This window comes from Taurulus bubalis, assembly GCF_910589615.1.
Source record: "Taurulus bubalis genome assembly, chromosome: 8".
In the NCBI taxonomy this organism is placed as follows: domain Eukaryota; kingdom Metazoa; phylum Chordata; class Actinopteri; order Perciformes; family Cottidae; genus Taurulus; species Taurulus bubalis.
In genome coordinates this window covers 22,358,373-22,373,161 of record NC_136596.1, presented here as the reverse complement: position 1 = coordinate 22,373,161, position 14,789 = coordinate 22,358,373, and the positions used below count along the sequence as shown (strand labels likewise).

Sequence of the window (14,789 nt, the reverse complement as noted above, 5' to 3'; positions counted from 1 at the left end):
TTTCACCTGACTGCATAGTCATGTGACCCATTGTTAATCCAGACATGTACAGTTGTAACACCTTAAAGTAACATCAGGTTTATATACAAAGTGTTTTCTTTAGCTTCTGTTCCCCATTAGCCTTGCATGAAACCACATTTTAAGATTGATTTTAGGAACCTTTTAATTTATCAAACAACCAGATCAGATTTAGTTTTGTGACTCAGCTGCTTATTGTTACTTCCATGCTGAAAGTTACAATTGCCTCAGAACCAAGGATGTGCAAAGTCCTCCTATTTAGCTATTCTATTCACGAAGACAACATGTGACATAACTTTTAATCTTTTCTGAGAATCAGTCAAAGAACTACATTCATTTGCTGCAGTATTTAGAATGATTTCGCCCTCACAGCTGCAGAACCCCACTGTGTCTGTTCAAACCAAAATGTTTAGCTAAGTTTCAGTAGCGCTAAACATAACCTTTGGTGAATGAAAACTTGCATAATCTTTTTTTGGGGAGGTTTTAATAAGAATTTTTTTTAAAAAACAAGACCCTTGAAAGTCCCTGTATTTCATTCCCTTGTGTCTTTGCCGCCGTCTCTTCCCGCAACTTGTCGTTTCTCGCGGCCTCTTCTTCATAACATTATAGAATAGGAAAGGCCGCTGGCTTTTTTCATTTTTTTTTTCATCAAGTTTAGCAACTCCACCGGGACCTTTTATGGGAGATATTTTCCGTGCTTCATTTGATGTTTCTGATGTTGATATTGTGTTTGAAGTCTGTGTTTTTGATGCTCATAGTTCCTTGGAGACATCGTCACGGGGGGAAAAAGAAATAATGACACAAAACAAAAAAAAGTGAAGTGTTGTTGACAGAAATTTGCATTAAAAATGTGCCTTGGCGGTCAATAGCAGTTTTTGAAGATTGCGAGGTGAATGTTGCCCAGAGTCATGTATACGGTGCTGCATCTGTTGAGATGTACCCAGGATCAATTCTACCAACGCTATGTTTTGTTTTGCTGAACAGCCTCCTGGCTATACATAACTGCAGATGGAAACACAAAGATGCTGCAGACTCTTTCAGCTGTGTCTCTGCCAGATCAATAAACACATTCTTTTTTTTTGTCTCTTTCTGAAGAACAACTTGAGGAGGATAAATTGCACAGTAACGGAGGTAAAGTATCGTCATCTGAGTTCAAAGACACTCATTTTGGCTGCTCACCTTCAATTATTTTACATCTGCTGCTCTCTCTGTCTCAATCAACAGAAAGTTTAGTTTTGGTAGAAGTCGGCTTGTGTAATGACTCATGCAGCTTTGACCTGTTCTGTTTTGGTGCAGTCCTCCATTTTTTTCCTCATTCTCTTGCTCCATTCATTCATGCTTAACCTGCTCCACATCATCATATTTGAACACCACTGCAATACATGTTCCCAACAGATAGCAGCAGAGTTAATCTTCATTACCCAAATTGAGCATATTTGCTGGTCGTGAATACCCGCCGCTGCCAGGATTACTCTTACTGCTGCAATCAAGAAGTAGAGCTAATGGGTGTTTTTACTATTAAGTGCATGATAAGAACCACTTTAGTTTGACGTGAGACAACGTATTACACAAAAACTGCTCCCCCCGATTATAATAACACATTTCCCCACTCACCAAAGTGGTATCTAGACATGCTGTTTTGGTTTTATTTTCCCAGATTTTGACACGTCATCCCCTGAGGTATCTACAATGGGGATACCAATTCAACAGCAACATTTGTATTCATAAGAACAATGTTTCAATAGTTTTCGCAGGGACTAATTCTTCAGTAGAAAGTAGTTCCAGTCCCAGGCAATTTACACCAAAACTATATGCATGGCTAGAAACAAAATTACAGATAAGCAAGGACTTTGAGTATTTTTATTTGTGATTGGTGTGAACGTGCATTTTTTATACAGTTTGTCCCAACCAGGTGCATTAAATCCTTCTGGATCTCTGTGCTCTTCCAACAGGGAGCCAGGCGAAGCAGGACTGGTCCATCCAGTGGCCCACCTCTGAATCGGGCAAAGAAAACACTCCGGTGTGCCAGCCAGAGGCCAGTCAGTGGATCCGCTACCAGCTCTCCCAGAGCCCCAAAGTCCAGTCCAAGTACAACCAGCACATGTGCCACAGCCCCCAGGCCCTGGCTCCCCCTTTATATGCCGATCGGCTGACCGTCGACAGCCCGGCCACAGGCCTCTTCCCTCCCTTGGACTTTGGTCACCGCTCCCTGCCCCCGTCGCCCCGCCAGAGACATTTTGGCCACACGCCTCCTCGGACTCCCCTGGTGGTCAACACCATGATCCCGCTCGGCACTCCCCCCATGAGGCGAAGGAACAAAGTGAAGGCCCCCGGCACGCCACCTCCGCCGAGCCGAAAGCTCATCCATCTGCTGCCAGGCTTCACCGCGCTGCACCGCAGCAAGTCCCACGAGTTCCAGCTGGGGAACCGCTTGGATGACGCACAGACACCAAAGTAAGTGTTGAACGACAAACAGTTTGTCACAATTTGTGTTTACCTAATAGAATACCCTGATACAAAAGCGAACACTAAGGTCAAATCACCACCAGAAGTTAAAGTACAGGAGCTGAAGCTCTCAAATTGATTCTCAATGCCAGAAGGAAAGGTCGACAAAAAACTTCTTTATGTTTTATCCTGATGAGATGAAAAACAAACAAAATAGTTAGGTTTTTTTCTTAGTTCATACAGTCTTCCGTTATGTTAATTAACACACATATATATATATACATATATATGTATATATATATATTTATATATATATACATATACATACTGTATATATATAAAACAAATGTCAAGCCTTTATAACTGTCGCTACTAAAACTCTCACTTCTATGCTTTTCTAAAGGATCACATCATGGTTTCATTGATGAGACCATTGATGAGTTTTGTGTAAATAGATCAGTCGGATTTTGATCTTGTGAAAAGCGATGCCACTAAAATATGTAAATATTATTAGCAAGTGTATCAAAAAAAAAAAGAAGTAAAAGTTCTCATCATTCAGAAAATGTGTTTGTGCTTTGGAAGGAAAACGATGTGGAAGCATCAACACAATTATGTCAAATATCCTCGTCATTTAAGACTGCGGCAACATGGGTTTTTATTGCGCCCATTTGTTCGTTGAAATTATCTTGTTTATAAAGTTTCTTAGAGAGAATATTCAGAGTTACTGTTGGTCAGTCAATTTCAGCAGATGGCCCGCCCGAAGCCAGCGATGAGAGATTCCGTCCTCGCTCTCCCTGATCGGTACGACGTCTCCCGATGTAATTCCATCTGATCCAAGAAGCACAGAAAGGAAGTTAGAGCCCCACCTTCCCTCTCAGGAGTTTCAGAGCATAATCTTCCACTAGAACCCAATGAGATTAATTCCTGCATGGGAGGACATCATTGCCCATAAAGAACCAACAGCCTGTCGGTAGAGATAAGGGGCCTCGGGCTGAGTTCCTGACCAGCCATGCCTGTGTCTGGTGCTATGCTGATCAGATTTGGCCACAAACAGGGTCCACCACTGCGAGGTAATCAGGAACTAGAGTCCGCCTCAGGAGAGCTGCACTCATTTTGATAATGCCATTAGATGACAGTGCATCATCACTGCTACACTTGGTAAGTTAATATTTGGGAGTCGTCCCCTGCTTTCACGATGGCCATCTGGGTTGTATTTGGTGCGTGCTTGGCTAAATCCACGCATGTCCATGCACGCCGGCGTGCACATCTGTATCTGCACAGTGAGGAGTGGATCAAAGCTGCAGTGAATAGGCTCAAACGGCATTAGAGAATTGATTACCGGTCCCTGAGCGCTGATAGACCGCAGGCTGTAAGTTGAGCCCTTCTAATCAATGGACTGTGTGTGCCTGGAAATGTTGCAACTCATCGAGACAGGGCAGATCTGCTGGCTTCTCTGATAAGCCAAGTACCTCTCATAATACATCATAATTGGTTGGAGGATGGTGCTGGCAAGCATCAAGCTGGTGGTTCAGTTCTGGCGTGAGGCTCTCGTCCTTGTTTGCTTCTTATCTGGATGCGAGAGGGAACGGGCTGGTAAACACCTGGAGTTAGAAGCCTTAGAGTTAATAAAATACTATATTTTCTTAAATCCTGCATTGCGATTTATGTTTCTCGCCCTCCACACAGGGCTGGGCGTCACATATCAACTGATTTAATCTGATTTTACCCACTTTAAAACAAACTAGATCCACAAAAGACAAAATAATTATTCAAATAAACTTTCTTTTTTTGCAAACAAACAAATTCCTTTATTGGGTTAATAAAGTGCAAACCTTACTTTCCTTAAACGTTATTATTTTTTATGTAAATAAAAGATGCTTTAAAAAAAACACATACACACACACACACACACACACACACACACACACACACACACACACACACACACACACAAACAAATAACGGTGGAGAGACGGCGACACTCAAAGTGAAAATCTATTTTCATTTTTAAACATTGTCCTGGAACATTAATTCTGAATATATTATTTTGGGATCGCCCAGCTCTACTCAAACATTTCACCACAGCAAACCAAACCCTGAAGAAAATATTTAAAATATCATCGAAAAAGGATAGTTTAATGCTGCTTTCCTGTGATTCCTGATCCCTTCCGATGCTACCCATGTCTCCCCCTATTACCAACGTTATGATTTTAATAAGCTCTCAGTGCTCCTTCGGTCTTCATCTTCTCTCGCTTAATTGCCTGGCACTGTGGCCAGGACACAATAACCAGGGATTACCCTCTGACCCCGAGGGCCACCTTCCTCTCTTTGTCTTAACGAGCTGCATAATATGCTGAATGTGCAAGAATGCCCAGTAACTACGTTGAAGAGAAACTGAGGTTTGGTTTTGGCTCTGATAGATACGTGACATTTGATTTTATGAAACGTAATAATTGCCCATCGTCCTTTTCCTTTTGGAAATATTCAACTAATTCCATTAGCTTATAAGAAGCTAAATATCAACTTTTAAAATATGAATTAATTGCAGTTCCACATATTATACATGGACATATGAACATTAGTTTATTGTACTAGAGCATTTTCTCCTCATGTTGTAGTCACAGCAATCTGAAAACGGGAGAAATGACACTGGCAATGATGATCAAAGGAAGTTGGATTGGGAAATATGGTATGTTTTTGGTTTAATACACTGTTGAAAACATATTTTTTTAAGGTTGGCTACGTTGTGCTTTGTCTTCAAGTGCTTTCAGGGCATCCCAATAAGTAATAGCCTCCAGGTTAATGTTTATTGATCTTCTGAACATTATGATCATCAGATAATGTACGTGATTGTCTCTGCAATCATGGCCTGAAAATGGTTTCCAAACACTTCTATTGTAAACACTCTGGTATGCCTGTGCGGACCCTCGTCTTCTCCTTTAAGGCTTTGTTCTTCTGGTGCGCTTGTCTGTGAGATAAAGTGTTTTCCTTTCAGCTTGCAGAGAACCACAGGCTGGTTTCTATCACCGTAGGAATAATGAGCAATTTGCCTCCTCACCAAATGTGTTCAGTAATATCTATAATTCCAAGAAAATCTCACCCTGAGATGGAACCGCTGCCAATTTTGCAACTTGTAATGCATACAAAAGCAAACGTTCACCTGTGTGGGGAAATGATCAATCTTCTTTCTCACCACCTGTCAAGTGCAAGTCCAAATATAATCAGTTGTGTTTCAGCACCTGGAAGATATTTGGGTCATCACAGTAGATTCGAACACTGTTTAGCCATTTTGGACCGAGCTGATATGGTAATTCTTGGTTGACCCTTTTTTTAATCAGGCAGTACAGAAAGGTTGATTCTCAGGAGGATTAGCAACACAGAAGAATTTAAGAAGAGGTATACATGTTTAATTATATAAATAATGCCCATCACAGGTTTTATCTCTTGGTCTCGAGCCAAGCATCCATTCTATTGTCAAATTTCAAGCAAAAGTTTGCCATTTTGCAAAGAAATTAATGCGAATAACTAGTTTGGAGTGAATGAACTCTGCTGTTTCGTCAGGAGTTAGCCCATCAGTTAGCAGGCTGCTCATGGCTGTAATCCCCCAGGAAACAGAGTAGAAGAAGTAGAGGTTGCAAACTGAAAACAAAACAAGTCGGCTTGGCCATTGAACCATCCGCATGAGAAAATTGGAAAGAGGTAATTAGTAATTAGTTTATATTGGGTTTTAATTGTTCTGTCGTGTTAGCTAGTATTAGCCATATTGGTCACAGACAAAGACCAGCATGTCCATGTTCCGGGACGATCGAAGAAGGCAGCAACAGCTGATCAGTCATGTGAGTCAAATGTTCGCGCTAAAGGCGTTTCCATGATCCACATAGCGCATCAACTATTTTCTGATGAATGCTAAAACACCTCAAGCGGAATTTGTATGAAATGTTTCCATTTCCTTGAGACTTTTCTAATGCAATACTTCAAAATGGGCATACACAATATATGGATGGAAACACGGCTTCTGTGGACACATGTAAAACACGATATATAAAACAATATCATGATTTTCTTAATAGTCCTTACTCAGCTCAGAGATAGAGACTGAGCAGATTCCTCTTGTTGCTGTGGTAATGACCCCGGCTCTTGACAAACCAAATCTAAAACATTCCATTTAAATGCTGATTTACTTTTGTGTTTTGTAGAATTAAGCCATTAAGTGCCTTCTCTTTTTGTCGTAGAAGTCTTTCTTTTAGGAATCTCAGGCTGCAAACACTTCTAAAAAAAAGAATGTGTTTGAACAGTGCAGACTAATAATCAATAATGAAATGAAAACCATAGATTCATAAAGGTTTGGAGAAGCGTTTCACCACTTAGTTCATTTGTTTATGTGTCTAAACTTTGAGATAACCTCATAGATACAAGATTGAAGATGTTGACATTTGACAGCCAGATGTTCCTCTTACTTGAAAAGGCCAACATTAATGAAATGAGCATCGACCGCAGCAAAAACGTGTTAACAATGTCAATGATTTCTCAAATGTTGAGGGCTCAGTGAGCGTTGACGACAAGATTTGAGGATCAATTCCGGGCTCGTTCTCCTACATTTCAATCCAGCAGCCCACTGCTCCTAAAAAGGGTCATAAACATAAACAAACTTCGACACATCCTAAGCATGTATGGCAGAAGTCAAATTTCCTGAAGTTCTATTTTGTGTATGGAGACTCTGAAACAATACTTACTCAATGGGAATGGACATTTTCAATTTCCTCCAAAAAATACAAAAATAGGATCTGCTCTCGGACCTACATGACTTAAGATCTGCGGGAATGCTAATTAATTTTTTTTTCTGACCCTCAATAATCAATCAAAAACTCTTAACCGACAAGATTAGTGCCTTTCTTGTGCTTTGGTTGAAGTGCCTAGCAAGCCGAGCAGCTGCAACGGTAACTCGATGCACAAACAACTTAAATACATTAAATGTGTGATTCGTGATATTGGGCTACATTAATAATAATCAATTGATTTGAAAATGACGTTCATCACCAGCTGCATTGTGCGTCCAAAGTTGGAGGACACGACTTTGCGTTCAAGGTCACATGCAGCCAAGTGCCCACTGCATCATCTACTTTAGCTGTGAGGCCAGAGTATTGACCACCAGGCGTATTAAAAAATTCGTACTGTCTGTCAACGGTTACTTATTTACATCCCTTCTCCAAGCTAAACACAAAATCACAATCTTCTGGTCATTGGTCCCGAAACCAACAGGTACTTTCTCTCAACAACTCTGGTTTTCCCAGATGGGATCTGCACAGACAGGGTTAAAGAGCACACATGTATGGGATCAATACAGTGCCAATATTGCTGTTAGTTTAGGCGTGATGACTGAAGTGTCTGCCGGCGCACCGTGAAAATGTCATCAACTCACTGTTAACCCAACGTGACATGATCACTTCCAATATGAAATATATTTTGAAATCCTCAGAAATACACCGAGGTTTAGCTCACCGCGTGTTTTGTTTCTTCAAAGCCTCCTAGTTGTGTTCATATTTCCTCCAGAGACAGAATATTTTTCCCATTAAAAATATTTCCATTGACAGCTCCTCAGTGAGGTGAGAATGGCTTAATGACGCCATCGTTTGCTCATTTGACTTTGAAATGGCAGAATCGATTTCTGCAATCAATGAATTTCTAGCCATCCCACTTAGCACCTGCAAACACTTAATCGCTAACACAATGTACAGACTCTCAATCAGCAAATCAATCAAACCTCAAATAGCGCCGTTTGATGATTCTACCAATCATACCTTAATCTCTGTAAGTACCTTTTGTGCATTCCTGTTCGCATAATTACAACATATAAGAAGTGGTAACGATTAGACAAATGAATAATAGTAGATACAATATTAAAATAAATGTAGCCCAAAATGACAGTGGAAATAAGTTGAACATAAACTCACATGATATAATAGAATAGAAGTGATATATTAAAAAAATACAATAATGCAAGAATTTATTTCCTGATTATTACAATTTTGTGTTTTCATATTTAAAACCCACTACAGGTGACAATAAAAAAAAATGAAGGTATTTGTTCTCGTAGGAGCTCCCCAGTGGGGAGTTCCTCTCAGGGAGTCCCCAGATCTGTTTGGTAGAAAAACACCTATTTTTACCTTCTGAAAGGTGTTAACTACCACAAGTTGATTATATCTAACAGCGTAGAAGTGTGTGGGTGGAATTTTCCTTTGAGACCTCCGATAGCTGTTAAGTAACATATTGATGGTTTTACTTAGAAAACACAAGTGCGTTGGATACCCAGCACCACTTAAACTTTTATTTCCAGCCAGGAGGCCAACCTTAATTTAATTTAGTTTATGCTGCAGCCTTTCTATTGCCCCCCCTTCTGTCTCTCTCTATCTGCCTGTGCCCTTTTCAAAGCGGAGAGGCTCTTTGGGATAGAGTGTGAATTTATGAACCTCGTTGTCTATGTTAATGAGTAGTATAACATGCGCGTGTGGAAAAGGCCAAGTGAGTCTTCATTCTGTCACCGTCCCGCTTGGCGCGTCACACCAAGATCGCTCTGGAAGGCGGGCGTGTTTGTTTTTTCGACGTCCTCTTGTCTCGCCTCCCCCCGCCACTGGAAGCGTTAATATCATATAGTTAGTGCCACCTCATGAGACTTTCACAGCCTTTTGAATGTTAAGCACTTTCTTATTGAATTGGATGTTTGCTAATAAATCACATGCCGCCGGAGGTTGGCATGATTCACCCTCTGCTTCTCTCGGGGTAATTCTACCATGCAAAGCTCAGGGGATGCACATTTGCATCCATTCCATGACTAATTTATCTGTTTGCTTTCACTAAGCTGGTGTACAAAATCAAAAAATGTATCTCCCCTTTTCCTTTCCCCTTTCTCTCTCTGTTTCTTTTCTTTCCGTCCTCTCCCCTCTCATTATCCATCTTTATCGAGAACCTTTCAATGTGTTATTTCACCGTCATCCATAACATCAAAAAATAGGAAAATAGGTTCCTAGTTTTCGCAGTGGTGCTAAGAAAGGGTTGTTGACTGAGATCAAGGGTTGAATATCCCAGAGAGAGAATCCGCTAAAGGGCAGCTTTGAGGTGTTACATACTTCAAGATAAAATAATTGATCTGAATGTAAAACAAAAGCAGGTTAACCCTTCCACAGGACCTTACCTTCAAATAGATTTTCAGGCCTTTTAATACAAAGGACAAATAACAGTAGACCCGCAACTAAATATAGACATTACTGTGTTCCTGTCTGATGCTGTTAAAGGTTTGTTTGCAGCTATAGCTATTTAGGATGATGACATCTAAACTCTGATTGTTCAACTGTTTCTCCAACTGGCTGACACAACACAACACAGATTTCAGTTGCTGAACAAATCTGGGATGTGGGCGATGGTTCAGAGGTCTGGAAACAGGCTAATCCGGTATCATCGACTGGAGGAGAAGTAGCATTGCGATGGTAACCTGCAGCTGGATACACCTGTGCGCACACATTCAACTGTTGGCTGTGTAGCTACATTTGAGCTGTCCAATAAGGGATTGGACAGACATCTGACACCCAATCAGACACAAGCATTTTTCTGCGACTGTGGGATAATTGTGTTTTAAAAGTGTTTTGGTTTGTTTTTCTCATGGTCGTCCTCACAAAACACCAAAAGAGTCCACGTCTCCATCAAAGCAGCTGCTCCAGAGCACAGAATGTAAGAAACACCTCGCAAATAAATGCACGAACTCCATGACTCAACTCAGTCGACTAAAAATGACTCCTCACGGCTGCATGGCTTTGTTTCATGGAGCGATCTGTATTCTGCCGACACGTTTATTGCGTTTCATTGAGAAAATAAAAACTCATAAACGTTCTTTGGAAATTCGGCCGGCGTCGGATCGATGTTGCTGCTCCCCAGACGATCCTCTGAGATACGGCTCTGCCTCCAGCCCGGGACACACACGTCGACACATTAGCCGGCGATCTCTGACCCCGGAGGATTATTGGTACCACATGCTCTGCTGTGTGGGACATTCACTGCGCAGTTAAGTGTACTTGCACAAAGCCGTGTACATCAGAGCAGTAAGATAAATATGTGTGAGAGAGGAAGCTGTGGCTTCAGTGGTGCCTCGCGGGGAATGTGAGCGTGTATCTTCTTTTCTCCGCGGAAAAAAGCTCATCCATGTTAATCAGGGTTTTGGCCCCTTTGCCATTAATGACAAGTCAGGTGAAAGGGGATGTCAATACCAGGCCCTTAAAAGCCAGACGCTGCCCACCCTCCCCTCCATCCGTCCACCCATCTATCGGCCTTAATGAGTGCTCATCCCGGGCTCCATCGGCGGCCTAGAAATTGGAGTCATGATTATGAATTTATATGAGTGTTTAGGAGTGGCGGTTAGCCCAAATGCCACCGTTGCTGGTGGAGGATGGATTTATTAGGCTGATGGTTTTTCTGTGGTAATTTGTGAACAAGCGGGAGCTGGGTGGGGGGGCGCATAACGGGATTTGAGTGGGTGATTAGAAATGATCCTGAAAAGTTGCGTTATTCTTATCTGAGAAGATGGAAAAAGGATAGAAATAACCAATCTTTACCAATTTACACTGTGCTCAAAGCATTTGGTTCATTTTATGGAAATGTTGTGTTGCTTTTGATGAAATTATATGGAAGTAAGTTTCCCAGCACGATCATGAAAGTTTCATGTCCATCCGTTTTATGGGAAGATCAAACCCTGCATTTGAAATGGGAGACAATGTCAAACGTCGCTCTGACAGAGACCACGCAAACTAAAAACAGGATGCTTTTACTGCTGACATAGAGCATGACTGTTTCATTGTCCAACGACCATAAAGAGAGTTATTACCACCGTTCATCATTCAGGCCATCAAGTCGAAGCTTTCATCTCAGTGTTTCTCTCCGATGTTAAAAACAAGACAGATAATATCTGCTCACGGTTCCATATTGTCCCTGACCCCTCCTTCTTTTTTAGGCACGCTGTCATTTACTGCTCAAAACCAGCACTTAACCTCATACAGCTGTGGGCCAGATAGCTGTTCTCGCTTCCATTGCTGTTGCTTTAATACTTGAATTAGAGAGTTTAAGGTTTGAGCTATGGTTTCATTTTGACTGAATTGAAGAAATGCATTCTTATTGAATTTGATGCTGGGGATAATACACACGGACTTGCTGGTGTGCAGGTGACAGATACAAGGCGGACGCTGGAACATGATGAAACCTCAAGACTGACGATTGCTTACATAAAAAAAGCCAAATATATTATATTTTTATAACTGTAATTTACATGCACAGGTTCTGAATTTATACATTTACAATGCACTTAAGTTGGACTGTGATATATTGGTCCCTTTTATATAGGTTCACAAAACAAAACATTCACACATTTAGAAGTAGAAACAAAGAAAATTAGCACTTAGTACACAGGTATCTAAACGCATAAGCAATGATGATACATCAACACTATAAACCTTTTTACATCTGACATCGTCATAAGTATGCTTACAAATGTTGTCAACAGAAGTGAGGTTTTGCCTCATCCATCCAGAAAAGCTTTAAACATTGAATTTAAAACTATCACCAGCATCAAAATACCAGGTTGTTGTGTATTCGGTTGTCAGAATCAACAGCCGACTCAAGTTTGACAGATTTCCGTCTCAGGTTGCTCAACACAGTTGAGTATGTACAGTTTTTTTAATTTGTTTTGCTTTTACGAAGATATCTACATGTTCTGTTCGTGTTTTCAACCACGAGCGCACGGTGCTGAGAGCACGGTCACTCGTTAAACACAAACATCGTCTATGGATTTTCTATATTTCCCCTTCTTTGCATCTCAGTAAGTGCAGTGCAGCGGGAGACTCTGTATCGCCACTACAGTATTAATGGCATCTGATAAATTGACCCATCGCTAAGGCCCTCCCCCCGCTGCTACTCCTTCAAGCTGTCAGAGCTACGATGGAGCCCACACTGCCAGTAACCACACTCCCTAATGAAATATTCAACGGAAATCAAGGAAAAGCGATACCAGACAGAAGGGACTACACCATGAAGGATATATCCAGGATGTCGTACTTATAGGAGTAAAAACACGTTATAAAGATAAAGACAGACGCCAAATCCTATTTAGTCTATCCTTATTTATTTATTTATTTGTTCCCATTGTCAAAAGCATGCGATGTGGACCTGTGTCTACGTCTTTTGACAGTGAGAGGAACTAGAAAAACTCCGTCAACATGTGCTCTTTGCCTGCCGACCGGCTCGTCTCACACAGCTAGCGGCTCCTCACAGCTCATGACATGTCTTCGTAAGTTTCCCAATTAGTGTTATTTGGATAAACTGATCAGATATTGGGAATCTAAATTGTTACTTTCTGGCCTGAAACAACTCTAAATCTTAAAAACTGCTATTTCGTATTTATTTTTTTGCCGTATAAAGGATGATAAAAGGATGATGTATCTTGCCCCGAAGAAGGAGACGATCATGTGGTTGAACAAACTGACAGGGGTTTGCTTATTTGAGAGCCCTGCATGAGCTGTTTCATGCAGATGGCTGTACTGCCTCGGGTGCTACTGTTACAAAAACTCCTAAAAGAACAAACAGTTTCCATTATAGTTTGACTTAAATTCACATGCTGGCCTTAACGCGACAGACAACTCACTGTCTGTCTTCAAATTAAGAAGGAAATGTGCCAAACAATATAATTTGTGTATTAGCAAAGGATCCTGGAACACCTGTTTGTATTTTAAAGCCTAAGCGATGTATGAATGGTTCTTTATTCCTATTCATCCCGGACAATGCAGCGGCAAATGAAGCACAATTAGACAGACCATTGGATGTTCAAAAGGCAGCTTTTGAATCCAGTCCAACCAAAAGTTGGATGCCAAGAATATTTCATCACTAATCTGCAGAACTTTTCCTGGTTGTCGGATTTCATCTCTGAAGACTTGTTGTGTTGAAACCCCCTGAGCCAAGCCATCAGTTAAATACAGACTAATTTATGGAGCCACGGAACGTCTCTAGAAACACAAAATGATCACCAGGTGGTGGAGATGGCTGCTGTACAGCACATGTGATGGCAGGAAACAATGGTGCCCTGAGGAAATGGTCCTCGACCAAAGAGTTTTAGGACTCAGTACTCACTACTGCTCAAACCTGAAAAGAAAATGTCTTGTGTTTTTAGAGAAAGTTGTGCGGACACCTGTGTTGTAGTCATCGTCTTGGTCTCGAGGTCGGTCTCAAGTCTCGGGACTTGGATTAAACTGCATTTTAACTCGATCTCAGACAAAGAGGACTCTGGATTTTATGTCTGGTCGTGATATTGATAAATTGCCCGTTCATCGTCTGATATATTTGTTAACATCATTACTGTGATTGCTCATAGAAAACCAAGGAACATTCTTCCATATAAAGTTCCCCTTTGCAATGCCTTTGGATGATTGCCTCAAGGCATTTATCATGGTACACTTATACATACACACTTACAGTATACATGGCAATACAAGAGCTCAATGAAGAGGAATCTTAATCTGTGCTCTCTGGAGGTTTTTATGGAAATGTTTTATATAAAAAAAAAAAACTCCTTGGTCATGTACAATGTTCTTTTGCGACACATTGCATTGAAAATAAGAATTAATTTGTTGTTTTGCCGTCCTCTGGTAGTTTTGTGTCGTTTGCAGGTTAATTTAAAAACAAATGTACCGGACAGAAATATCTCCCATCTGCTTTCTCATCTACGTTTTGCGATGGTTCAGTGTAGCTTTTTCAGACGGAAGGTATTCTGTCTGTTAAGTTTAAAAAAACGAACGAGAACCGGAAGGTTGCCTCTGTACTTGTCTGCCTTGTATTCTTTATCTTTGGTTCAATGTTTCCACAACGCATATCACGCATCGTAGCATAACCCCCTCATCGATGACCATATTCCTAACCAACTATTTTTATAATCAATTTGAATTGATTTGTTGCAGCTGTGCCGCACAGTGTGGGACTGACTTCGCTCTGGTTCTGGTTCTGGTTCTGGTCTTGACTTGATTTTGGTTTAGGTCGTCTTGACAACAACACAAAATATGTCCTACAAAAAAAAAAAAAGTAATCTCATCTCGTAAATTCACAATGAGAAGATTTAAAACTCATAATATAAAAGCAGCAGTGTAACACTGACCAAATCCCATCTGACTGACAGGCATAGATTCTTTATCCCATCTCCATGACAACACCTCTCTCCCTCGTCTCCACTTCGGCTCCCTTTACTTTCTCACCGGGGGTTTGGTTCTGTTTTACAGTTGAACCAGTGGACCTGGACTGCACAT

At 41.0% G+C, this 14,789-nt stretch overlaps 1 protein-coding gene across 2 annotated transcripts in view; it reads left to right on the top strand.

The window, feature by feature from the left end:
* The window catches only part of ksr2 (kinase suppressor of ras 2), a gene marked incomplete at both ends in the record, with an annotated part of 89,901 nt that overhangs the window by 21,610 nt on the left and 53,502 nt on the right, over positions 1 to 14,789 (top strand). The window contains 2 exons of one of the 2 annotated variants that reach the window (XM_079222466.1): positions 1,114 to 1,151; positions 1,979 to 2,472. In XM_079222466.1, the coding sequence (XP_079078592.1) occupies positions 1,114 to 1,151; positions 1,979 to 2,472 (532 nt within the window). Of the gene's footprint in view, positions 1 to 1,113; positions 1,152 to 1,970; positions 2,473 to 14,789 lie in introns of both variants that reach the window. The other variant, XM_079222467.1, reaches the window with a different exon arrangement.